Source organism: Apteryx rowi, unplaced genomic scaffold (genome assembly GCF_003343035.1).
Source record: "Apteryx rowi isolate R43461 unplaced genomic scaffold, aptRow1 scaffold_7, whole genome shotgun sequence".
Taxonomy (NCBI): domain Eukaryota; kingdom Metazoa; phylum Chordata; class Aves; order Apterygiformes; family Apterygidae; genus Apteryx; species Apteryx rowi.
Genome location: NW_020450982.1, coordinates 6,456,690 through 6,483,826, shown reverse-complemented (window position 1 = coordinate 6,483,826; position 27,137 = coordinate 6,456,690). Strand labels below are relative to the sequence as shown.

Below are 27,137 nucleotides of genomic sequence, written 5' to 3'. Positions count from 1 at the left end.
AGGATTTTTTTCTTTGTAGCCTTCAGAACATGTACGCTCAGGCCCCTTCTGGCTCCTCCTTGATGCACTGGTGCACAAGGCAGAGCACATCCACCACCGTGTCTGTTCTTCTCACTTGCCAAGCAAGAGAGAAGTTGTGGCTAGGCAGGCATTGTGTCTGCATCCATGCCATGGTTTCTTCACAACCTGGGTAAACCATCTACAGAAAAAACACAAATTGTTTGCATAGCTGTTGCTGTACTAGAACAATCTTGCTTTTAAGAATGGGTTCATGTTAAAGGAAGGCCATACTCAGCTGGTGCCTTTAAAAAAAAAAAATTTTTTTTTTAAAGATTGGTGGAGAAAACGTGATGATTATGAGGAACAAAATGTGCTCCCCTGACACAGTGATTTTGGATTGCTCTGAGTCCTTCATTCTTTGTTGTGTTCGGTGCAAGTAGGTCCCAACTGCTAGCTCCATCCCTCTCCCTTGAGACTATGCCTACCCCAGAGAAACTCATTGCCCTAGATATCAGCTGTTCCCACTATTGTCCCATCCAAAGGGAGGTGTTTTGTGAATGAGATGCAGCATATGAGGTTTCTGTTGGAGATCAGATTTGCTGCTAAAACAGATACTGATTTAGTATAAATGATTTAGAAGTTTAGCATCTTTCTGCCACTGTCCTATAGTGCAGTTTTTGAAATCTGTCCAGAAGCTGCTGCATGGAGATAGCACGTGTCAGTTATTGCCTAGATCATGGGGATCATGTTGTGCATGCATTGGTGCAGTCTTACTGGTTCAGGTCTTGAAGACTTGGCCTTTCTTTTTATCCTTGCAAAACACATACCCTGTCACTGGTAACAGAGAGGAGTTTTTCTTTTAGCATTTGTAACATGCTCTGGCACCCGTTATTGTCGCTCAGTATGTTGGTATACAAGGCAGAGTATGCTCAGCACTCCTTCAGTTTCTCACTTGCCCAGGAGAAAGAATGCTTCATAATTAACTTTCATATGAGTCGTTTGATTACCTGGTGCCTGACTTTTTTTAGTCATAATCTGGACATAAACACTGCTTTGTTTCCTCCAGGCAGCCATCTGTGATAGTGGTCTTTGCCATAATGATTCCAAGTAACTCTCCACCTTTACCCAGCTGTGGTGAAAGATGCTGCCAGTGGTTCCTATTGCAGGTATCTTCGTTATTTTTGTTCAAGGCCACGTGTCAGCCACGGGAGCATCTGCTGATCTTTCAAACCTTGCCCCAGAAGGTTCAGAAGTTCCTTCCGAAGGAGGTCTTGGCCTTTACTTGCATCCTGGTGCTGGGCAAGACACCAAGTATCATATCAACAACAGTAATGTCCAACTCTTGAAGAGCTTCAGTTCCATCAAAAAGATCCAGTGCCTCTTCCCTGCCCAGGCCATTAGCTTGCCCTCTTAGTACTTGTGGTTCGTGCTCCTGACTTCCAGTGAGGATGTTAGACTAGACAAATTGGCACTGAGGGCATCTGTGCCCCCTTCATACCTGGTGCAAGTCAACACTTGGCAGTGAAATAATGTCATTTATTGAGCTTCAGCAGTTTTGGATGCTAACACTCTGATGTGTGCAACTTCCAAACTCTTGGATGCCATATATTAGTCTGTGGGGGCTGCTGAAGAGATTTATCCCTTTGGGCTATTCAGAGTCTGTACTGAATGTCTGATATTGTTGTTTGTTTTGTGTTTTCTCTCCAGATGATGGGTATAGGAAGTATCCCCATCCCAAATGCTGCAGTATCCAGTCCTGAAGTAGTCATGTTTAATTTGTGAAAGTTCTCCAATTAGCTGGCAAGATGAGTAAAATGGAATTATCCGAGCGCATTAGGCATCTGTATTTAGTGTGCTTTTTAATATAGTATGACAGTAGGCCTCCAAGTAGTGCGTGGTGTTACTTGTTGGGTGGTGGAATGAACCTGGCACAAGGAAAGCTTGGTAGATGGGAGGCTGCAGCCCTTGAGATGCAATCCTTTGATCTTTTTTTCTGGGAGAGTATGTGGGAAAACAACCACAGTAACATATACTGTCCAGTAAAAGCGTATGAGACAGGCCAAGGAGAGGACTGTGGCATAGTGCCATTAGAGGTCACAGCAACCTACTGCTGTTGCAGAAGACTCAGAAATAGCATTCCCTTTGGAGAGGGAGTCTGCTGCCAATATGGCAGAAGGAATCCTTCAAATGAAGGAAAATGAAACAAAAGCACTTTTTTGATAGCAAAATAAGTTGCTTTTACCCTATAAATAGCCTCTTTTCCTGCCCTACTCCAAAGTGCGATCTTCTGAAAGTAATCACAGAACCCAGGTTGTCACAGTGGTTGGCCGGGGCCATCAGTAATGCCGTGTCGAAAACAATCCCAAATCTACAAGTAACTCTCAGAGGTTTTCTGTCCGTCGCCTTTGCTCCCCTGCCTTGTGTCTCACCAGTTTGTTTTCAGGTTCTAAGTTTCGTGGCATATGGCCTGTCTCCAGCTTCTGTGTCTATCCCACACCCTCAGCCTGCGGTTTCTACGGAGTAATGTCATGCAGGTAGTAAATAAGAACAGAACTCCTTATTTTAATAGGACTCCCCTAATTGTGCCAAATGAAGTAAGGAGTGTCTGTTAGGCAAATTATTTTATGTTCTTTATAGACAGTCACTGGAGATCAATCTTTTTAATGTTGCAGAATCATTTTTAGTCTTTATTAAATAAATGAGGTTTATTCACTCCTTTAAACTGGTTGTTCCCAAAGAACTTTTGAACTAATCGGCCAATACCCTCAGGGGGATGGTATGGTAGATATTTATAATTGCATGAAGAGGGTGGAAAGGGATTGATTGTTCAGTCTTTTGCAGTGTAAATGTAGCTAGTAGAAGCCAGGCTCAAACCCAGGAAAAGGAAATGATTGAAAGTCTGTATGTATCTGGGGGGATACTGGTTGAGCTCATAGATGAGAAATCACAGAGTTGCCAGATGCATAGAAACTCTGCCTTGCTCATGAACTCCCTGGTTTGAAAATAATTAAAAGCCGAAAGAGTATTTCGGGAAAGTATTATATCTGTTTGCCTTGTTCTTCTGCTCTTCCTTGGCATTTGCTTAAGGCCATGGTTAGAGCCAGAATTTGGAGATAGATGGACCTTTTGTCTGACCCAGTACAGCCATTCTGGAGTTATTGGTACATTTGTAAAACCAGACTAGCCAGAGTGTTGCTGCCTCTTGGCCCTGGGCAGAACATGGTGAAGGAGTTTGGAGCTTTGTAGGGGAGAGAGGTGGAGAAATTTAAGGACAAAGGACAAAATCTAGAAGGAAGCAGACACTGCAATTTCCATAGGTTATAGAATTATTTGTGTATGATCATTGTACTTCTGTAATTTAATAAATTTAATTTGGATGCATTTTTACCTTTGCATAACTTGTACCATCTGGTTGCTGCATTGTTCACTGGCTATTGATTTAGGCTGTGGTTCCATGGGCATTTCTTTAGGCAGCTGTGATGATTTAATTAGATTCTGCCAGGAGAAAAGCCAGACTGAGGAACTGAACCTAAGCTAAAACTAACCCAGCACAATAAAAAGGATTAATTTTAACCGGAATCTGTTCCTGTGTCCAGTTTACTGCTCAGCTGCCTAAATACTTGTATGAAAGTGAGCACTGACAGTGGCATTAGCTTTTTCATCCTGAAGTGTTTGTAAAACTGTAATGTCAGGGAAGTGGGTGCAAAACCACTGCCTTAAACTGTACTAGATTTTTCCCTTTCACTCTTTCTGCTGGGGTAAGCAGTAACAATAAGTCACTTGCACCATTTACCACAGGTACTGCATACCTTTGCAGTTCATATGTAAAGATCATTGCCCAGAGAAAATAGAAATTTGTAAGTTTAAGTGTTTATTCCTAAAGTGAACCTTGTTTCAGTTCCTCGGGGTAACTACTTCAGACTGCTTGACACCACTTTGTTTTTCGTCTCCATTACAACTAAGAACTTCTTCCTAATGTCTTCTTCCTTTCTCTCCAGATAATCTGATCAAAGCCATCCTGTCAGCAACCAAAGATTACCGCCTAACTCCAGCTCTTGACAGGTAAGATGAGACCTTTCAGAGTAGAAGGAATAATAGTGATTATTTTCCGCATGGCCTAAATAAATTTTGCTAGAGATTGGCTGTGCTTTAGGGGCAGATCAGGAGCTGAAAACAGAGTCCTCTTTCCAGTTAGTCTGTAAGCTCTGGAAGCCTTTGTCAGGTCAAACATAAGAGGAAAAAAGCTTTTACTTTCGACTTTTTTCTAGGCTTTTATTTAATACGGTGTCACAATATAGCCTATTGCCTATTTTTCAAATAAGTAAATAGCAAGTTTTCAATAAATGCATTATTCTTTTTCAGCCACTCTAACAAAGCAACAAGATCACAGGAAACTCTTTAGAGGGAAAGGAGGGACTGGCTTGTTTTAACAATGTTTTACTAATACTTCGCTCTTAAAGCAGAAATGTGTGATTGTGTTGGCCAAGCCTGTGTCATGATTTGCTAGCAGTTATCCTGGGTCCTGAGGTATTTGAATTGAAGCTCTTTTGATTTTTTTTCAGTTCTATTGTAAAACTTGCTTCAAAAACTCACTGACATATTTATGATTAGCTTCACAATGATAGATGTGTAGTCTTTTCCATCCTTGCTTTTCCTTCCTTCCTTCCTTCCTTCCTTCCCTCCCTCCCTTTGCCCTTCAGTTTTGGTTTAGTGCCACCTCCTGGATTAGAGGTAGTTCTTTTCAGAAGCTGTCAGAGGCTTTTATTGGGACATGAGATCTTTTCAAAGTCCTGGTGCAGTTCCTTTTGAAGCAGTGGTCCTTCCCTGAACCCAGGCTAACAGCAAAGCTCCTGCTTTCCAAACATGTTGTTTTAATTTCCTGGCCCAGCTCACCTTCTGCCCACTTTTCCATGACCAAGTTCATAAGCTTTTCTAGCCTTTCCATAGCTCTCCGCATCTCTCATGTCAATGATAGAGCTTGTCCACTGTAATTGGAGTTGGGAGTTGCTCTCAGTGTGAAAGTTTATTCTTAGTTCTTTGCAATCCATGTGCTCATTTAAGTTGCTTTGAGATTGTATAGCCAGAGAGGGCGTTGTAGGTACTGTCAGCAGTGCCAGATAGGGTTAGCCTTCAGAGTTTGGATCCATTTGAGAAATGATGTCCAAAAGGCAAATTTGCTTTACAGATGACCTTGTTAGAGACTTGCACACAGCTGAGTCAGCTATTCAGGGTTTATCTCAGCTCTGGTTAAAACTTTAATGTGTTTGAAAATCCACRTATAGACTCTTTCAGAAGTTTGTTCATGGGATATTAGTGTTAATGACATAGAGGAAAGGTGGAAGATTCTTGCAATCAGACTTCATGTAATTGTGACTCTTGCTGCTTACCTTTTTTGTGAGTAGTGGAAAGGGTTTGTTTGAAGTTACTGGGTCATTTCCCAGGAGGTTGTGATATATAGCCACTCTAGCATGAGCTACTCACATTGTTTTCTCATTCTTCATAATGTTTTTAGTACAGAGATAGGAAATTTCTAACACTCAGGCCTTTGAAATGTATCGTTTGTTTAAAACCCCTGAGATACCAAATATGGAGGAGAATAAAGAACAGGTTAGAAACATATTTCAGAAGTGTTATGGTATCAAGCTTTGGTGTCTGTGCCTGTAAACACGCAGATACCTTTGGGAAATACTGTTCCACAGGAACTTCTGTGATAAGTGCAAGCAGTGATGTTGCTTGTGTAGCATATGTTCCTTATACCAACCTGAAACACAAGTATGGGAAGCTCAGGGTCCCTGTTGAAGTTGTGCAACCTGTGCATGTTGGCACGCCCATGGTGCAGGGTGCTTGGCTGAGGCCAAGCAGCCCTCAGATACTGTTGGAGAAGGGTTAAGGATATCTTCTGAGTTGATAGGAGTAAATGAATTGCTGGTAACTGCTATCATCTCTGTAGACTGTTTCCCCAGTTCTGTGGGACAAATGGGTCGCATCATACATCTCTGTCTCCTGGGCAGCACATGCTCCTTTCCTCAAATGAAGTGAAAGTAATTTAAGACTCGTTTCTCATGTCTCCTGAGCCAGCCTTTGATGATGATGACAGCTAGATATGCACACTCTTGTCTATTTGATTCCAGCTGCTGCATACACTGCTGACAGCTGAATATCTCCCATAGTCCTACCAAGCGAGCAGGTCTTAGAGAGGAAAGATCGAAGCTGGTGTGGGGGGAAGAGACAAGAAAGGCTTAGGGTAGCAAGCCTTGAAGGGAGAGCCTAAAGCAGTAGGTGGATGGAATTACAGCAGATGGGTTATTACAGAGGAGGGCTTGGGGCACTGTAGGAGGTGGTATGGGTATCTCAGTGCTGTTCTTGGAAACCTTCTTGACAAGTAGGGCATAGATGAAGACTTGGGTGTGCTTCCTAGATGGTGGTTCTGCTGTGATCGCTTGATGAATTGCAGCGCTGGCAGCAACGGATGTCTGCTCTTCTGGATTTCAGAAGAGCTGGTGGAGCTCTTAGCTCTTCTTCATCTTATCTCAAGCCCAAAGGTGGAGCCAACAGTTCCTCTCTGTGGTGGCTCTTGTGTGCTAGGAGCAGGGTCTTGAGGTTCTGATCTTTCCTTTACTGCTCCCTAGTCAGGGACAAAGTCCAGACCTCCCTGCTTTGCTCACTCCTTGGAACAACGGGAGGGGGACTTGAGAGCTGAAAAAAGGCTTTGTATTTGGAGTGCAGAAAAGATGAATTCAAAGAGAAGTGGGAGAGAAGGATTTAGCTCTGAGGGTTATTAGTCATGGGAAATGTTAGGGTCCTCCATTTTACTTTCTAGTTCAGATGTGTTTTTTCTGGAGGATGCTTTTGGCAAAGACAAGCTATTGGCTCCATATAGGAACAACAAGCTGCTGCTTAATGGCTTGTGATGTACCAGGTGTCAGACTAGAAGATCTTATGAGCCCTTCCGTTTCTAGGCTCCCTGAAATCTAGTAAGTTGATCCTAGCAGTAGGAGAAAAGCTCCAGGTTTAGCTTCTCCGCAGGATGGAGTTACACCAATGTTTTCTCTGTGGGCGAAGCCAGTTTAGAAAGTTACCATTGCTGCTGCTTCCTGCTCTCAGGCTGTAGTTTGAAGGGGGGATCTAAACTGGGTCACTGAAATGATTCCAATTTAAAAGTTTTTTCTCTTAACCCAGGTCATTTCAGTGTCCTGGTTTAGAGAGCTCCCCTCCCACTAAAAAGTTGCACTGACATAGCATGGGAATTGCAGCATGGGAGGGAGAGGGCCAAGGATGGGTGGGGAGGGTGAGCGCTTCTGAATCTATTGAAGCAAATGTTCATGTAACCACATGCTGAGCGCAGCTTTCCTGGGGGAAGGGTGGGAGAAGCAGGGGAGGTGAGGTCAGAGCAGTGCGTGAGAGCATAGGAAGGAAAGAGAGGATTAGAGTTGTATAGCGGGGGATCTGCAGAGAGCATTCAATCTTGTCCCCACCCAAGCTTTTCCAGCTCTGGCCTCCTTCGCAAAGCTCCCCATTCTGAGATGCTACCTTCACATACCTCCCAGAAGCCCTGGAAGTGACCTTGTTTGCTTGATTATCCCTGTGCCAAAAGGGCATCCTGATGTACCTTTCCTGACACAATGTACCAATGTGGTGCTGAAATGAGGCAAACTCGATCCTTCCAGGTATGCGTACATGTGCGTACACCTTTCATCATCACAAAACAGCTTTGCCAACTCGCTATAACTAATCCCTCCATTGTGAGTAGAGCTATGTTAATAACTAGCAGCAGCTGGAGGGCATGTGAACAAATGCTGTGGTTCGTGTCTGTAACACGGTGCAAATGACGCCGTGCTTTCTTAGTTGTTGTTCATGTCTCCTTGTTATGGCACCTTCTTGTTGAACTGCTCATCTTGTTGAACTCCAGGGCAGGAGACAGGTAAAGTTGCACTTGTGTTTGTGAGGGTAGTTACAACTCTGGTCTGAGTTTTTCTGGAGAAGATTGGAGCTCAAGTGGACTTTCTCTGGAAAGTGTCCTCTTCCTTCAGTGCCAGCATATCTTTCTCCCTAAAGCAAATGCTGACGGCCTCTTGCCTTTGACGTATCAGAGTTCTCTTGCCCACTATTGGCTTTTCCAGGCCTGTTTCTATCCCTGACATTTTTGCTGCTTCCTTTAGTGTCTCTTCTGGTTTCCTGCCCCTCATTCTGCATATTGCTCAGGGCTTGGTTTCTAGTCTTCCAGGTCTCTTGCTCGCTGGACTTGAGTGTTTTCTTGATTTCAGTTTAAATTTCTGTGGTGATGACTTGTAAATTTCACAAGAAATACACAAAATGATCATTCAGATTTTTATTTTTATATTGTTTTGATGTGGTGATGAAGGCAAACCGTGAGTTTGAGCTTATAACTGAAATGAATCTTTACTAAAACAGTGTATGAACTAATGAATGAGGAAGGAACTTGGTAGAGCAGGAGAGGAGTGTGTTCCCTTCTGCCTCAGGTTGCTAGCACCAGTTTATGTAGCAGCAGCCGGATCAAACCAGAACATGTTAAGCCTCCCAAAGCACCAGTTCCCCTTAAGATTTTTGTTTTGTTTTGTTTTTTTAATATTCTGTTATATCTTTACCCAAAGCCCACAGTTCCAAAGTTGTGTAAAGGAAAGCTTTGTGATTTTTCTTTTTTTCCCCCAACAAATCCCTAAAGCACTTTAATAAAGGAGGAAGAGGAAGTAGCAATTGATACAATGCATACATGTGTTTACAGTGCTATATTGTTCAAGAAGATCAGTGTGAATCACGGTTTTCGTGTAGATGAGCTCAGACCTCTCTGAGTATCTGTGTCAGAGGCTGCACATCTGGCTCAGGCTCTCAGCTTAGGGCTTTGGGGGCTCTTGTGGGGAAAGTCCACGACCCGCCTTCATACCACCCTGGTAGCAAACTGGAACCTGGGCTGTGTCCAATGTGCTTCAGTACTTGAGCTCTTCTGGTAAGGAAATATGGCTTTGACRTACTATGTAAACATGCAAAAAGGTGTTTGCACATCTCTTTGTGGAGAAACAATTGAGCTGTGTAACTGATCTTGCATGGTGCATTTCTTTAGCCAGAAACTTGCCTGAAGCTAGCAGTGACTTTGCCGGTTTCCTGCGCCAGTGCTCAGTCACCATCAGGCAGTGCTCATGATGGAGTCCAGCTATGCCGGGGCTGAGTGTCTGAACTTCTGGTCGGGATGTGAGGTCAGGTACCTGACATCCCTGCCAGATGTGTCCCTTTTGCAGTGGCAACAGGGCTGTCTTTCTGCCTTCTCACTGTTCCACAAGGTGATTGCTAAAGCTGGTGAGACCAAGGCAGATCACCCTTCTGCTTCTGTCCTGATCAAAAAGTCCTGGCTGCTGAGACTTACTGTGTGTGCCTGACATGCAGAACCCAGGCAAAGTCCAAGACTGACCATGTCTTCATCATGCACATCTGAGGAATGATTTCTGCAGCTGAATACTGCCTTCTGGGTGTGCAGCAGAGATGTCAGGCTGTGTGATGACAGTATGCAAAGTACTTTTGAAAGAAAAGAAAGCAATTAGAACGTGAAAGATATGACCTTAGTGTCAATAAGATACTAATGAAAAATCTATGATCTGCAGGTTTAAAGACAGAGGAGAAGGTATTTAAATATATCAGGACCAGCAGGGTATAACAGTGGTTCAGACATGATAACCATCTTTGCCCAGCTTCAGTTATGACAAAAAGAGGCAGAACAATTCAGTTAACTATTTGTTGTTCTTTTTTTATAGAAATAGAATGAGGCTGTCCCATTTTGCAGCAACAATGAAATATTTTGTGCATTTTTATCAGTAACTGTGAGGATATTAAATGACAATTGTATATATTTTTAAATCAGTAAGTACTGAATAGTATTTAAGGAGTTAAGTAAGGAGTTCTTTGTATCGTTAATGTTCGCTTTTTAACACCTTTTGAAATGTTAGATAGAACAACAAATGTTGTGCTATTCTTAAAGAAATACATGTGATGACAGAGGTAACTAAGTTGATTAGCTTGGTTTTGCAGAAAAAATCCTGAAAATTTTGATCTGGAACACAGCGAGGATGGTAACATAATTGATGTTGGTTAGCTTGGGTTTTATGGAAACGAAATCTTGTCATGCAGATGTGATATTTTTGAATTGAACTAAAAGACTGATAAAGGCAACCTTTTTAAGATAGGTATCTGTTATTTGTCTCAGTCCAGCATTTTATTATGATTTTTATATGACATCATTGTAGATGTATCCTGTTCCTAAAAAGCTGATATGTCACACAGCTTTAAAAAGTTATTGTCAGGGTTGGGAATTAATCCTGTAGTGATACTTCTAGTATAATCCTGCTGGAAGGTATTCTCAATGGTTACTAGTGATCTGGAGGAAATACAAAATTACTCTAGAAAAATTTGCTAGGACCAAAGACCAGGAKAGTAGGGAGTAGGAGGGCCTGATCAGTCTGGACCTCATTTGAGCAGCGCATTCCTTAATGGAGCCAAATCAAAAGCCTGGCATCTCAGAGGTGAGAACACAGGCCATGCTTATAAGATGAGGATTATGTTCTGCAAACCAATGACTATAAAAAGAGCATCAAACTGATGTATATAAAATTCCCGTATAAAAGGGACCCTGCTTTGAGCAGCATTAGCTCCGCATACTGGTGTTCCAGAGTCAGTGCTTCAGCAATTTTAGGAGAAGTTGAAAATGGTTTAGAGAGATCCTGCAAGTGTGACTCAAGATCTAGGAGAGTTGCCATACTGCAAGAGATGTGATGAACTTGCTCCACTTGGTCAAGAGAAAATTAAGAAGGGGCTTTGAGTCTTCTAGTACTGGGTGGGAACAGGGCCATTAAAAGAGGCTGATGGAAGGGCTTTGGCTGGCAGAACTGGTTCTTCTACCTTATACATAGAGGCTGATGCTCACCAGTCTCCTGACTGATTATCCACCCAGAGGCAGATGTTTACACCCAGTGGTTTGTCAGTGGGTGGATCACATGCAGATGTGGAAGGGACTGCTGACAGTAGATGGTGCTTTAATTTAGCAGAACAGGGAAGAATGCGATTAAGTGGTCTGAGGCTGAAATGAACACATCTGTGTTTAAACTTGGTAAAAGTTAGCACCATAACAATACGAAGGGAAGGAAGAGAGGAGAGTCTCCATCACTTGTAGCCTTTGGATTTCAGCAGGATATTTCTCTGAAAAACGGTCATGGCTCAGAGGCAAGTGGAGAGAGATATTCCACCATTTCACCCAGCGGCATGTTCTTTAGGAGGTCACACTAGCTTATCGTAATCATCCGAACAGCCTATTGTCATCTGAAACTTCACCTAGCCAGAACTGAGCTATGCATTTTTTCCTCCTGCAGCCCTATTTCCTTAAAGTTTTTGACAAAGCTGTTGTCATGTCTGTCACTCAGGTACATATATTTGGGACTGATTCTTTCCCTTCCCTTCTTGCCACAATATGCAGGCTGCTTGAATCAAGTCTTTACTCTGCTTTCCTCCTGTCACCAGAACTATAACTTTTCTATGCCATTGTCTAAGGTTCTTTCTGTATTGCCCGATTTGCTTATCACAAGTATCCACACCTCTTTGGTCTTAGAGACACAAGCACTGGACTAATATGACTATCTTCTTGAGGAGATCTTTTCTTTTGGAAAGCATGGGTGCTGCAGAGTACCTTTACCTAGGCTTGGGAAGCTGTTTCTGAGTGTTTTTTGGGTGCTAATTTTGTGCATATCTCCAGCTAATGGTTCTGTCAACGGGGTAAGCCTCAGTGGCTTAGCTGAATTTTTAAAGTGTACTCCAGCCTCGCTCTGAAAAGACAGACTCCACATAAACAGAGCTTCCCTCATGCTGGCTCTTCAGACTGATCACAGCAAGGCCAGAGGAGAGCGTAGAAGAGACCAGTCAGCTGTGCCTGGGACCAGGAAGGCCRCCTAGCCCAGAGATCCGCTCCAAACAACTGATTGTCTTGGACCCTTTCCGAAAAAGGCTCTGCAGACACGTATTCCCTCAGTGAACTACCAGAGATGGAGGCACGTTGCCAGAAGAACCAGCTGCATTTGGGATTAGATGGTTGGAAAGAAGTCCTCTCTCAGTCTTCAAAACGAAATCACTTTTTAACATCTGCTGCAGAGAGTTCTCGTGACTCACTGTTCTACAAGAAACCACTCTCTTCCTTTCCTTTTCTGTTTCTTTGTTAATTAAGGTTATTTTCCTTCCCCTTCCTTGACCATTGTGTCTCTGTGTGTGTTTCCTACTGGATGGAGTGGGAGGAGGAGGTTCCTTTTTCTATCCATTTAGTGTTCTTCCGTCTCTTGAAGTCTCATGATAACTGCAGTAATTTTGCACTAACAAGGTGAGCACACCTCAGATAACCTGGCAAGGTCTGTCTGCACTCGGAAAATTGCTTAGAAAGAGGACTTCCTCATTTAGTGTTTGGTTTATTGTTGTTTCAGTGCTAAATGAATAATGAGGAGGTTTAAGTAAACAGATGGGTTTGATTTGAGYCCATCAGACTCAAGGTGTGGGGGGAGAGAAGCTGCTTGTCCTGACAGCTCATCTCATCAAGACACACATGGTGTGAAGTGTTGAAAGAAGTTTATCCTGTGTAATGCCCAGGCATGATGAGGTGAGCTGGGGAGCAAGTGTATTTCTGTCTTCCCCTTAATTCTTAGTATTCCAAAAGGTTTCCTGAAATTCTTGGATAGTTGCAAACTAAATATAAGCAGCCTAGTATGTTTGAAGTCATATTACAAAAATCACCTCTTCCATGTGTTTCTTCCACAGTCTCAGCTGTCGACGATGTATTATTGTGGGAAATGGTGGAGTACTTGCAAATAAGTCGTTGGGGTTAAAAATTGATGACTATGATGTTGTTGTCAGGTGAGTCTTCGGCATCGCAGTTTTCTTATCATGTATCCAATTTCCATATCAGAAGGTATGCTACACAGGCAAAGATTAAGTGTTCACTAGCGATAATAACTGTTAGTAGGGAAGTGTTAACTAAGATGGAGAAAAAAACAAGAACACATAAATGTTTAAATTACTGGTGGTCACATCAAAGGGAAAGGGCATTCTTCTCAAGTATTCCATCTTCCACAACTTTTTGGGAATGTGTTCTCTCCTGTGATCTCACTTTCACCTCCTTTTTGGAGCACATTTTCTAAAAGCTACCTCTTTAGTGATGCCCTTAGGTGGTGAATCAGTAAAATATACTGTTAGATCTGCTCTAAAATACATCCCCTAGGTAGTTCAAGCAAGCATTAGTGGTCATATATGTGTAGCATTCCTCAGGACCCTCGCTTCTCAGTTAGGAAGGGAAGAACTGAGTACTGTGCAGCATAGGGTCTCAGGAAGCCTCCATGAGTGAGGACACAGTAATGATTAAACATGTCTACATATGTCCTGAAAGTCATGAATGTTTTGCCTCAGTTTCACTATGGATGATGAAGCTGAATAAGGGAGCAGAGTGGTGTGGAAGTGGAAATGACCGCAGTCAAAACTAGGACTTCGCTTTCGCTGAAGAGTTGGATCATTGCCATCTCAGAATCCTGGAAAAACGTGCTGATATGTGAAATCACAGGTCTAGTCATAACTCTTAGTAATAAATCTGTCAAGTGAGGGAGGTGTTCTGGGTGACTGAAGATTAACAAACATAATACCTGTTCTAATGGAGAGCGAGAGAGAGAGTGTGTGTAGGAGGGAGGGGGACGTGATCTAGGGAGTTACAGACCCATTAGTCTGACTTGAATAAAATGCAAAGCTTTATAGCAGATTCTGAAGCAAGAGTAACAAAATATTATGATGGCAAATGAGAAAAGTGGGGTAAACTGCAGTGCAACTTTATCAAAACTGGTTTGACATAGTGTAAGCTGGTATTTTTCCTTAGTGAGATAACTGATTTTATACCAAAGGAAATAAAACTGATTCGTCTCTCCGAAATTTAGTCAAGCATGGAATGTGGTAGCAAATGGCAAATTCTTAGCTAAGGTGGAAGAAAGAAAGGAATTAGTGCAAGAATTTAAAGTACACAGAAGGTAACATTTAGCTTGGTCTCCTTTCTCTCATGTTGGCTAGTAGCGGGCACACAAGGAGTGARTAGGACACACATAGAGTCATAATTACCCTCTCAACTTCTGGCAACGTATGTGAAGTGGTAATCTGGACAAAAAGACCAATAAGATCCCTCTGTCATTTGCTCCTGTGAACTGTTCCCTGCTTCCCTGTGTTGCTCTGGACACAGGGGTGACTGTTCAGAACAGGATAAAACTTTTACAGCCCTTCTCCAAGTGCTTCCCACTATCAGTTACTAGCAAAGGGCTCTTCCTACTTATCATAATCTGGTGACTTGCAGTTCTTTGGGCTGAGTTAAAATATGTCAAAGTCACTCAGTTATAGCCTCTTCTTAGGCTCAAACTGTTCACAAAGTAGCAGGAGAATGGTTTTAATCCACTTGTACTTAGCCACCCACTAAGATTTACATCAGAAGGTCTACAATTTAATTTCTAAATTAAAAGCCCAACCCTTTCTCTCCACATCAGTAAATCTAAGTCAGGTTGCAAGCTGAGAGGATAAAAGGGCAGCTAAGCACCTGTGCTGGTTGAGGGATGGATAAAGGAGAGAAAAGTCAAATGTAAAGGTTAAGTGAAGCCAGGTGCTTGTATGTGGGACTGAGGAGATGAGAGGAGACTTCTTAAATGTGTCCACCTGCTTCTTTTAATTCTGTGGAGGCTGGGGAAGGGCTCAAGTCCTTTGTGTTCAGCATGCTTCTTAACGGGTTGCACAACTCCTTTGAATGATCAGCTCTGGGATCTAGAAGGTGAATTTTTAAAGGAGAAAACGTGGTACACGTTGTGGACAAAGGAGTGACCCAGGAGTACATGGAGTTTTTTGATGCATTGTGCATTGCCATGTAAAGATCACTAATTGCAGCAACAAATGTTGATCTTGTGGTAAAGAGAGTCAGGTCAGCTTTGACAGTTCTAAAACAGCTTGGAGTGAGTTTGCTTGGTTTTCTTCTTTAACTGAGTATTATGAGACTTCAGTGGAAATACTATTTCCAGATGTCCCACTCTACCTAGCAGGAGCTACTTGCAGCAATCAGCCATCAGTGTTCTGATGAGCAGAAATGCCGCCTTAGAATAGACTGTGGACAGGGTGAAAACAAGTGTGTATCAGAAACYCCTGGTTGGAATGAGGCAGGGATCTGCCCTGCTGCTGATACCGTAGTGCTAGTGGGGGCGTTTTCACGGTGCTCAAGTTAGGAGTTAGTGTCTCTAAGCTGCCTGTGTTGTCAGTGGACACAGAGACAGAGAAACACTCTGAAACATTTTATGGAGAAACCTGCCTGTCCGTGGGCTGTACAGGGAGACCTGGCTTACTAACTGAAGTTTTAGAAGATGAAGCTGTGTTTATACTCAGCAGTGTGTCCTGCCTGAGAAAGGGCTCAAGCTCTCTAGTATGCACCTCTGTGAGCACAAGTTGTGGCTGCCAGAACTTTTCCTGCTTGATTGCCCATGCCACCTCTGGGGCGCTGACCTTTGCGCTGGCTCATTAGCGGGACTCCAGTGCTATGACTCCATCAGCAACTTGCGTTCTGGCCCTTTGCTGTGGACTTGAGTTCATTTTACTTGGGGAAATGGTTTGTTTTATTTCCTGTCTAGATATAAAGCAGGAGTCCTGAGTTTTGGGAGCTTTAACAAGGTAAATGGCAAAACAGCTAACCCAGCAGCTGGGTGGAAAATACCTGCCAGAGCGCTACACACTGAGGTGTGAAAAGATCCCAGATACCAACCTTCCCCTCAAGTCCAAGAAGACATATGAAAAGATGTATTACCAGCGTTCTTTACATTGTRCTTAGTTGTATTTCCCTCTGTTTCTGATAGGGCCAAGTGCTTTTATAGTTTGTAGGGTCATCTAGCCCTGGAAGACAGTGCCTTGAAATTTAAATTATATTTATAGTAAAGATGACTGGTGTCTGAACATGCAGCCCAGAAAAAAAGGCAAGTGATCAGACTGGCTAGGAGCACTGTTTTTGGAGGCAGCCAGGTGTAGGAACCTTGAAGTCAGGTTATGGTACAAAGTGAGGGGATATAAACTGTGGAACAGAATAAAAAAAGGTTTCATCTCCTGTATAAACTGTGGTGGTATTGATTCTTAAATTGCTTTCCATTTACTAGAAATGCGTAAGAATTTATTCTCCTTAATTCTGAATAGAATTTCAGATTGTATACAGGGATTTTCTAGTAAAAGGTTTCCCACCTAAAATGCTTACCCAGGCTGAAAAAAACAAATCCAGATCCTCATTAACATTCCTACATGACAAAATTTGCAGTCCATAAGCACTTTCCAGTATATTGAACTATCCCAAGTCAAGAAGGCTGCAATAATTCAAGCAGGCAATGCTGTTCCATCAGGGGCTGCTGTTTGATGTCAGCAAGATTTGTATTCCAAGTTACTTGAAATTTCCTCAGCTCTGGGCTTCTAGTATTAAATAGACTGGCCTACATGTTCAAAGAAGTTCTGAATAACTTTAATGTCATGAAAGTCATAATCGCTGTTAACACCAGAACAGTTTGGTTTTTTTGAAGGGAAAAAAATTTTGTCCCTAAGAGGAGTTTTAATAAAAACACAGCTAAACACATAACATTCCCTCAGAAATCAGTGTTTCCAGGAGTAAAGCTCTATTTCTGCTTGGGTGTTTTCAAAGTGGGATGCAGTTCCACAGGAGAAACCCATCAGTGTTCTAGAGTCAGTGAGACCACAGTGCTGCTGAGCGTTATCCCAACTATGCTGCCCAGCCTCTTCCTTCGCATTGGTATTGCAGGGATGAGCCAATGTGGGGAATAAAACCACGTGAGAATTGTTCCATATTTTGAAAATTATTATCTTGTTTAGCTCCCTAAACAATATCTTTGTTGGTAAGACAAGCAGTGCAAAATCTGTTCTGGGGTAAGAGCATAAGACCAGCTTCAGTCAGCTTAAACTGCCATGGAACTGCATTGTTCGTTGCAGCACTTTTGTGCGCTCATCACAGTCTTGCAGAATTCAAGTAGATATCCTGGGAGTGATGGGATATTAAAATATTAATGCTTAATCTGTGACTTTAATCTAAATTTGCATGGATGCTATTTTTCAGTCTCCTTTTCCAAAGCTTCCAACCTGATTTAAATCACAAGAATGGAAGTGCAGAAGTGGTTTGCATTATATTTAATCAAATAATTTAAATGGTTTTTAATTAAACTGCTGCCACTTGGTATAAAACTTCATAATTGTTTGCAATGAAAATTTGCAAGAGTTCTGTTTGCTGCCATAGCAGCTATGTACAGAGAGCTCAGGACGGGCAGTGACTGCTGTATCGTCAACATGCATGACTAAATGGGAATCCATGACAGCGTCTTTTCTGGTTGCCCTGCAGGCTGAACTCTGCTCCAGTAAAGGGCTTCGAAAAAGATGTGGGTGGCAAGACAACTCTCCGGATCACATATCCTGAAGGTGCAATCCAGAAAATGGAGCAGTATGAGAAGGATTCACTATTTGTTCTGGCGGGATTCAAATGGCAGGATTTCAAGTGGCTGAAATACATTGTTTACAAGGAGAAAGTGGTAAGAACACTTATGTGACATTATGAAGGTCACTTAATTGGAAGTGGTGGGCAGATATCACAGTTATTTGCCCCATTTTGATCTGAGGAGAATTTATCTGCATGTCTGCCCCGTTTAACTGAAGGCTTTTTTGCTTCCATGGGCTTCAGTTTTAATTAAATATGTTTTACAAGGACATCTCTGTAACCTAACCTCTTATCACAGACAAGACTTTCCTTTAAAGAAGATGTAGCGTGTGCTACCAAACAGTGTGTTTACTTCTAATTTATTTTAAGAATACCTGAAAGGACCAGCTCTTGCATGGGTTCTGTAGGCTCCTAGGGTTCAAGAGCAGAGGAAGGAGAAGGACAGTGGCTAGGGGAGGAAATGGGAGCTGGGGGTAAGGGAGCAGTGGCAATGGAAGGGAGGAAGAGACAGCAACAGCAGGACTTGTTGAAAAGGCTACAATCTGCAGACTTTGTTTGACCTCCTGAATAGCACAAACCATTATATTTTGCTTAGTTACTGCTGTACTGAGTTTCATGATTTATGTTTGGCTAAATTATCTGGAAGAAAGKCATTAAATCTAACTTGAAAACATTGGAATGGTGAGTCCAACGCTTTCCCCAGGTAGATATTTTGTCTCAGTCAGTCACATTAGTGCCCTTCTGAAGTACTGTGAGACTGTCAACGGTCAGGGTTGTTCTCTGTTTCACCCATCCTGAAAGTAAGCAGGTTGTGATCACTGACTGCTCATTCAGTGGATGGTTCATCATGTCCTGTTGTCATGAAGTTACCTCTGTTTGGGTATAGTACTACTTTTAGAAAACTTATTTCTGTTTTCAGATGCTTATTAATGATTTTTCAGAAAATAAGCAGACAAATGGATTAATGTTTGGAGAATGGGATGTTACATTGTGTGTTCGGAGACCAAGACAGGAGGTTGGCAGCTCACCACATACAGAATGAAAACAGTCTGGGAATATAATTGTATACAGCTGTTATATAAATGGCCTTTAGGGCTCATACCTTCCTCTTGCCTCACGTTGGCACCACCTTCCAGTTATTTTCCTGGTACTAGACAGATAAGCTTACCTTTTAGCCTCTGGGCAAGCGCAAGTGGGCTTTGGTAACATGAATAATTGAGTCGAAAGTTATTTTCTTTGTTGTTTATGTCATGCTCCTGTTCTTCATTCTGGGCAAGTGAAAGACCTTGAAAGGCCTTTAATATATAGAGGATGTTAGTGCTGTGCAACCTGAATGCAATTGTAGGAACTCCCAGTGTTTGGTTTGAAGTCCAAGAATGGAGTGGTTTGCTTCAAAACAAATTGAATTTCCACCTCATGCTTGCAGTCATGGGGGCAGTACAAAGAGTGTAGTGTGGTGTCCCCTGCTCCTGGAATGATGCAGCAAGGAATTTGTTAAAACTTGGTAGAAGACTGGGGAGAGCTACTGCTGTAATCTTAACTGAATGCTTCAGCGCTCGGCCTGGTAGAGTGCCGAAGGAAGCTGAGCTTCTTGCGTTGCAGGTTACTTGAATGTGCTTGTGGTTGGTTCCTCAGCCTTCTCTTCTTTGAAATAAACACTCCATTTTTTTCAGTTCTTGTAGGTGATGCTTTCCAGATCTCTTATTCAAGTTGCCCTTTTGACTGTCTGCAGTTTGTTCATATTTTTCTTAAAGAGCAGTGCCCAAAAATGTACAGAGTGCTGCAAATAGAATAGAGCAAAGGACTAACCTTGCAGTCCTCATTCTTTATATGTCCACTGTTGTGTTTGCCGTTTCCACAGCGGCATGGTGTTGAAGGCTAGTGTTAAGCTGTGATCCACTCTGACTCCAGGTCTCTGGGAGACTGAAGAACCGCTGCTTCCCCAGCTCTACACCCTGCCTTTATGCAGTTGGGTCTTCCTGCCAAAGAGCAGTTCTGTGCACTTTTCCCTACCAATTTTTTCTTCCAGACCATTTCTCCAATTTGCCAAGTTTCTTTGGCACAGCTTTCCAACATATCTGCCATTCTTTCCAGCTTCATGTCCTCTGCAATTTAACAAACATACTTTTTATTCCAACATACAGGTTGATGATGAAAACGCTGAAAAGAATTGGATGCTGGGTAGACCCCAATGTGAAACATCCTTCTATTCCTACAGTGAATCCACTGATAATTCCTTCTGGGTAGTTTTTTGGCCACTTCTGAACTCATATCGCAGTAGTTTCATTAAAAGCAAGTTTCTTCAGCATGTTTGTGAAAGTGGTATGTCAGAAGCCTTACTGAATTCAAGTACGTCTTGCTTCCCCTCTATGATAGTTATTTTATTGTAGAAAGAAATTCTAGTGGTTTGATAGTGATTTGTTCGTAACAAATCCACATGGGTTGCTACTCATCTTTGTCATTTTTTTCAGGTGCTTGCAAATTAAGTTTACTATTCTGAGAATTGAAATTATAAATCAACTCTCTTCCCTTTTTTGACTTTTTAAGACTAGGCACTACTTTTGTCCCTTTTTCAATCCTTTGACACCCTACCCTACACACATTCCCAAACAAAATCATTACTGGTTTTGAGGCTGCTGAACCAGTTCATTAAATACTTTAGGATGAAGCCCAGTTGACTGGAAAACATCTGTCTTGTCCTCTCCAGCCTGGTCTCTCTCTATTTGAGRCTAAAATCTTACTCCACTATTGCTGGCTTTAACTGCAAGCAGGTGGCTAGCACAGCTGCTCTTTCTAATGGAGACTGATGCAAGAAGTGTTGTCTCTTAGCTAGAAGAAAGGACCCCGTGGAGAGCTAACAGTGCCATGGGAATAAGGTGTAGGCGTCTGTTTGTTCTGGTAATGAGCGTTAGTATTTTTAATCAGTGTGGGGTAAGTTCAAAATGACAAATGCCTGCCCAGTGCTCTCTGTGGAGAGTTTCTGTTTCTCTCTCAGCTGGTTTTCTGGGGCAAAGGGAGTACTTTCCTGGATTCATCTAGAGACACTTGTTTGACCTAAGGGCTCTTCATGCCACTGTTGCTTATTCTTTATCTGAGGTTAGGCCAATCCCTCTGCAAGATGTCATCCCCACTGCAAACCAATTGTTACAAACAGGAGTTTGACCGCAAAACAGAGATAAGGGGACTGGAAACATCCAGCTAAAGAACATGACTGCTATGGAAGTGGATGTGTTCCTCAATAAAATGGGCTGAACTCTGCCCTCTGCTATTTCCTTTGCCTTTGAATTTTGATGGCGACTGCATGTGTGTGTCATACAGTCATGGCTGGAGTATCAGGAATTTTGATTTCCTTGAGATGTCACTTGAACTGGACCTACTTGGACCTGCTTGATTGGAGATTCTCTACTGGATACTGCGATCCTTCCTTGGTCCTCTCTCGAGTAAGTGAAATCAAAGGGAGTTTATCAGAGAAGGAGTAAATGAAAGACGAGTGGCTATTTATTGTTAGGGTCAGTGGTCAGATAAGCTTATTCTCTGTGCAGCTGAGAAGGATTTGCTCTGTGTTATGTTAGTCTTTTGGCAGCACTTGCACACTGAGGGCTAAGTACTTTGCTCTATAGAGAGGAGGATTTTCAGGAGACATTATAAAGAAAGAAAAAGTGTGATGCAGAAGGAGCAGCAAAACAGTGAGGTGGAGGATTTGGTGCGTACACTCAGTGCGTTGAAACAACCTTCTGGAGATCTGCATGATCCTGGGTGACCTGGGAGGTGCTGTACACAGAAAGAGAAGCACTGGACTATACCAAATGAAAAGTAAATGCTCAGCTGCTTTCTATTTCACACTGAAATAGGAATATCTGGAAGAAAATAAAAACTTGAGAGAAGAGATTAAGCTAGAAAAAGGACAGATTTGGGTAAATATTCATGCTGGGTCAGCAGCAAAATAAGGGTAGCCTCTGTCGCAGCATTTTGGATGTGCTGGCACTTGAATTAGGAGGTCTAGTAGTTGGGGCAGTAGTGTATCATTGGAGTATATAGCCCTGTATATAAGAGGGGAAAAGTGGATGGGTCCAGGCAACTAAAACCCTAGTAATCTGATTTCAGTCATTTGAGAAGCATTAGAACAAACTGTGAAGGAGGAAATAATTGCACATGTTTCAGGTAAATGGGGGAAAAGAGGTGGAGGGTGGAGAAAGGTGACATGTTTAGCAGAGGAGAGGATTGCACCACACTGAGCTAATACATAGACATACAAGTAGAAAAGGAGTGGGTTGGAGTCCCACAGCCAGCAATTGCAGGAAACCATGTTTACCACAGAAAGGTCACAGATGTCTGTTGTTCATGCGTCCTTGGTGACTGCTCTGAAGAGTGCCTTGGCAGTGCTGACCTGCAGTCATTGCTGCGAGAGCTTGCTGACACTTCCAGGCATCCCTCCTCTGACTAAAAGGCTGCTGTTAGTACATCCCCAGATGTGGAGTACGCCTGGACAGTTGCTCAGAACAGTTATACACTCTCCTGGACTGTTTTTATCCAAGATGTATTGTCCATGCATTTTGTGATCCACCCTGCTCTTCGGAAGCAAACGGATGAACTTAAAAGCACCAGTTATGCAAACCAGTCAGTACCAAATGGCATTGGAGCTGATTCTAGGGTGGTTCTTTGCACATCATGACTGAATCAGAGGGAACGCTTTTGTTTGCTTGGGGCTCACTTCCCTGAACATCTGGCACATGGTGGTAAAGCAGCCAAGTGAGGGCAAAGGTTTTGCTAGAAATTGGCAGCTCCCAAGCTTCCTTCTCATGTGGTAATGAGCCTGCCGCCGCTTCCAGCCTGAATCTCTGCAGCCTTTGCCAGAAAGGAGTCACTTGTGCAGTAAGTGCCTGCGGCACCTTGAAGCTCTCTTTGATAGTGAAAATCGTAGAAGCGAGTGAGCACCTGCCTGCGAGCAAGGCCAAGTTCAGTTGTCCGTCCCTTGCAGGGGCATGCCTCTGAGAGCTTGCACACTGCAGTGATGCCATCTGAATAGCAGCCATCCCCCAAGCAGATGTTGAGGCTTAAGCAATGGCCAGGACATAACCCCTCCTTCCTTCTCCCAGCATGACTGTTGTCTGTGGGTAATCAAGAGCAGGTCAGTGGTTATACAAGTGCACCTTTCTCTTTGAGCTCAGTGTTTCTTTCCAGTTCTAACCTCGGACTTCATCTCCGCTGCTGCCAGTTTCTATTTTTTGGCCTTTTATTTGACAACTGCRTTTCTGTTTTAAGTCAGCAGGTTACCTTCAGTACTGCTAGGCTATATGGTAGAGTACATTCCTGCCTCGATGGGCCTGCCTTACTGTGCTAGAGCCAAGCCCTTACTGCTGCCAGAGCCCTTGCTGTCTGCTGAGCTCTTATTTGGAGATTCTCTTCTTCCCTCAGTTAATGGCCTTGACATGCTATGTGTTTGCTAGGGCAGATTGTGAACTTCACAGCCCCTTAGTACACTGCAGGTTCCCTGAAGCTTTTAATAGCCTTGCCTGTAGGCTGTTTTGCATCCCTGAGAAAAACTACGAGGAGCCCCTGTGCCTCCTACCAGCTTGAGGAAAATAGCGAGGCTGTAAATCTGTTCTGCTCCTTGTCGGCCAACCCCAAGTAAAGCTTCGTCCACATGCATGTATTTCCGGCTCACTTAAGAGCTGAGGCAAGCCTTTGAGCAAACGTTTCTCTGGGTCTGGGCTGCGGAGGGGGAGCATGCTCTTTCCAACACTGTCACTTGCCATGGGTGACAAATGGAGTGCAGGTGCTGGCACACAGCAGTTTCACTCCAGAGTCTGCTTCTAGATTGTGAATTTCCTTTCTTCCCCTTTTCTCCTCCCACAGGCTTGTTGTTTTAAAAATGCTTTGTGTATTGTAGGTCTTTTCAGCTTTGAAAGGCCTGTGAGGAAGACTCATTAGCTGTTTTCTGTGGAGCTTGTAAACCCAGCACTAGCTGCCTTAATACATTATAAATGTGAAGTTTGGTTACAGATTTGTAGCCTGATCCTGTGCTGAGGCAGAGCTCTAGCCCATCTGTACGTCTGTGTAGGCATTGCCTGATGTCCTCCTGCTCTCCTCGCACTCTGATGAAAGGGGACAGAAGCTGGACTGGCTGCTCCATGATAAATGAGAGGAAGTCTTTGATGTGGGAGGTCAGCTTAAGGGTTGTTCCATTTCTTTCACAAATTTGAGTTTTCCCCTAAACAGCCATTCACAAATAATCCCCTCAGGGCTATAATATAGGAAGGCATGGCTGGTGAGTAAGGCAGCCAGCTTGCTTAAAGGACATGATGAGGCTTGCGCTGGGGGAGAGGCAGGAAAGCCTTTTCAATGGTAACTGTCCTGTAGTCACAGCAGGTAGTGGGAAAGGCCATTTCTACCCGTGGAGTGTGGGGAGATTGTAGAAGCAACTGTGAGAGGAGACAACTTATCGCATAATCAGGATGGTTCAGTGCCTGGTTCAGGGCAGCTGAACCGTTACTAAATACTGAAGCAAAGAAAATGCCTTGTAATAAAGTTAAAACTTGAGGCAGCTTCTTCTGGCTCTTACCAAATGATTTGTGCTGTATTCCTTTGACAAAGAGTGGCTGGGAGTTAGTTTGTCTTTTTGGGATGACTCATGGGACAGTGATGACTTTTTTCATATTTTGGTCTCTCTCTGGCTGTGCTAAAGGCTAGTGGAGGTACCTGAGGGGTGGTGCTTGCCCAGTCAGGACCTCCCTCACCACCACCCAATGTTGTGCATTGGTGGGAACGGGCCAAGAGAACCAAGGCTCGTGTGCAGAAAAATAAGCCTTCTCTGTGACTGGTCTAGGAGTTCAGAGCCACTTCCAGAAGACAGAAGGAGAAGTTTGAACATCGGTGCCCTATGAGAAAAGGCGAACCCAGTTGCTCTCCAGAGATGGTCAGAAGACAGGCAGGAAAATGTATAGTCATGATATATAAAATCTTGCCCATGCTGCGCAGAAGAGGGAGAGACCTTCGTTATGTATAGTATAACTTTTAACAAGCTTTCAGATACCACTGTGGTGAGGACCATACAGGAACTTCAGCAGACAAATGACCCAGTTTGCAAGATGGGCCTTGGGGGAGACTTCCTGGCCAGATTCCCAAAGGAAGGTTGTTGGTATGGAAAATGCAGGCTGGAGCTTGCCCTTCATACATACCTGCATGCAACAGTATAATAAGATTAGGCAGGTCACTACATAGCTGAGAGCTGTTCCCACCCAAGCATACTCGGTCTATCTGCAAGTACACTGTCAGCCATTAGCTGGTGGCAGGGGCTGCTCTGATGCTGTTGCAGTGTGTGTACATACCATTTAATATTATCATATGGATGCACACTGCACAATAAAACTTGTCCATCTCGATTGGGTTGTCATCATATCCACAAGTCTCTAGTCATGCCCAGAACCTAGAACTTCTGAGGCACCTGCAGCAAATAAAAAAAATGGGTTTTCTGGGTGAAAAAATTCCAAGTATCAAAGGCTTGGAAAGGAATACAATCATTAATGACCCCAGCTTTTGATGACCCCAGCTTTAGACGGGTTCTCCTTAAAATTCAAACCAAAATAAGTTGGTGTTCCTGCCTTTCCAGTTATTCCTACTGTATGTATTGTTTTTCTCCTTTTTTTTTTTTTTTAAACTTCTCTTTGCTTGCTGTTACCTAATTCACTCTTCCATACACTTTTCTTCCTATTAAAAGATGAGAAACATTTATTCATGCTAGTCTCTGGTAGTCCTTAAAGAACCCTTATTCCATATCTGCCAAGACAGCATCATCTTCATTTCTGGCTCAGTAATCCTGTTACATAAAAATCACAGAGCTTCAGTCATATTTCTGCTCTTCTCTAGTTCCTCTTCCTTAACATCGTTTTTAAATGAAGTGACCAAGGCTGGAATTTCCCCCTGAAGAGGCTGAATCACTGCTCAACCAGGGCATCCTTTCTGGGATCGCTTCACCATCCTGCTTTGTCCCAAGACAATTTCTTCTTCAGAATTGTCCTGTTATCTCTTCCTTTTCTGCTGCCATCCAACTGATAATTACCATCCTTTTCCAGATATTGGATCAATCCCTTCTTTTCCACCCATGATTCAGCTAAAGTCAAAAAAGAGGGATAATCGCCCTCTAATTTAGAGTTGCAGGTTTTCGCATCTCTTCTTTTGAAAAGCCAACATGAACAAAGGCCAACTGAAGAGCAAGTGCAGCTGTCTTGAAAAAAGCATCAAGAGGTACTTATGTTGCATTTTCCCACCTTGGCAGGCAATGGCAGTATTTAGACATCAATATTATGCAAATCCTGGTAGGTGCATTTCAAGGTCACAATGCATGTAACTGGTAGCTGAATTGATCAAAAGTAGGCTCAGAATATTCAAGGCAACATGAAGGAATTCACTACAAATCTGATGCTGATCTTAATGAAACACATAATTCCATAAACAGCAGAACTAATTAAACGCAGTTGCCTGTGGATTTATGTCGTACTCCCTCACACCTTCCCGTTGCACCACAATACTCTCGGATTTCCCCCACCTTAAAAATACACAGTATCCTCTGTGCTCCCTTGGATCTCTAACCACTGGCTGGGTCCGTGCTGGCCACCATATGCATGTTCATTGACCCAGACCTGTGTGACTGGGCAGCTGGCAAGCCCACTGGACATATAATTGCAGAGTTCACACTGCACCATCTCCACTAAGCCACACATGCAAATGTGGGGTGTCTGTTCCATCCAGATGTACATCACTTTACCACCAGTGCAGCCTGTGCTGACTCTGGGTATTGCATTGTCCACATATGCAGCAGCTGTTCCTCTGTACTGGAGCAGTGCTTCATAAATCCAGTACATAGGAAAAGTCAGAGATCATCAACAGCAGTGAAACTGAGACATCACCCAGAGGGCTTAAGCCATTCATGCAAGTGTTAGTGGAATAAAGATGTTCTGTGCTAACACTTCAGTAAAGAACTACGAGAATCATTTGAAGTTTACAAAGCCTCCCTTAGTCTAAGAGATTTAAGTTCAATTTATTTAGCTTATGCATGAGATTTTGAGATTTACTTGTAGTCTCTCTGTGTCTACCTAGGGAGAACATTTTTTCTCAGAAGACTCTCTAATTTAGGAGACAAAAGTATATCTGAAGCAAGGCATACGGCCAAAAAACAGCAGTACATTTATATCAGGATAATTAATTCTTGCTACATCTGCCCTACAGGCTTGATAAATTTGCTCTTACTTGAAGTCTTAAAATCAAGACTGAATATCTTGGTAAAGTTCTGTTCAAGCTGTATGAAAGTAAAGGGCTGGAGGGAGGAGCTGCTGATGGCAGGAGCACTGCTCCCTGCTGTTTGGGAAGTCCAGCAGGATGGCAGAAGGAGCTCTCTTGGCCTTTCGAGCTGTGCTGATATGAAAGAGCAGAGTGTTTGGGGGTAGGAGCTGAAGCCAGATAAAATCAGCTTGGGAAGATGTAATTTCCTGGTGGTCCAAGTTTATAATACTGGAATGATGCATCTGCGGAGGTGTGCACTGAGTGACTACTGCGACTTCTGAAAGACAGCTGTAATCCGGTATCTGGAAAACTTCTACTGCCTGGTCATACCCAGAAT

At 43.0% G+C, this 27,137-nt stretch overlaps 1 protein-coding gene across 19 annotated transcripts in view; it reads left to right on the top strand.

Moving 5' to 3' along the window:
- Positions 1-27,137, top strand: part of ST3GAL3 (ST3 beta-galactoside alpha-2,3-sialyltransferase 3) — a 207,266-nt gene that overhangs the window by 140,425 nt on the left and 39,704 nt on the right. For 15 of the 19 annotated variants that reach the window (XR_003256853.1, XM_026086806.1, XM_026086815.1 and 12 more), the window contains 5 exons: positions 3,999-4,062; positions 12,799-12,894; positions 17,429-17,615; positions 19,666-19,843; positions 20,840-20,961. Coding sequence is in view for 18 of the 19 variants with exons in the window: in XM_026086806.1 (XP_025942591.1) it covers positions 3,999-4,062; positions 12,799-12,894; positions 17,429-17,615; positions 19,666-19,843; positions 20,840-20,961 (647 nt within the window). In the remaining variant the exon portion in view is untranslated. The remainder of the gene's footprint in view (positions 1-3,998; positions 4,063-12,798; positions 12,895-17,428; positions 17,616-19,665; positions 19,844-20,839; positions 20,962-27,137) is intronic. The other 4 variants (XM_026086824.1, XM_026086823.1, XM_026086822.1 and 1 more) reach the window with 1 other exon arrangement.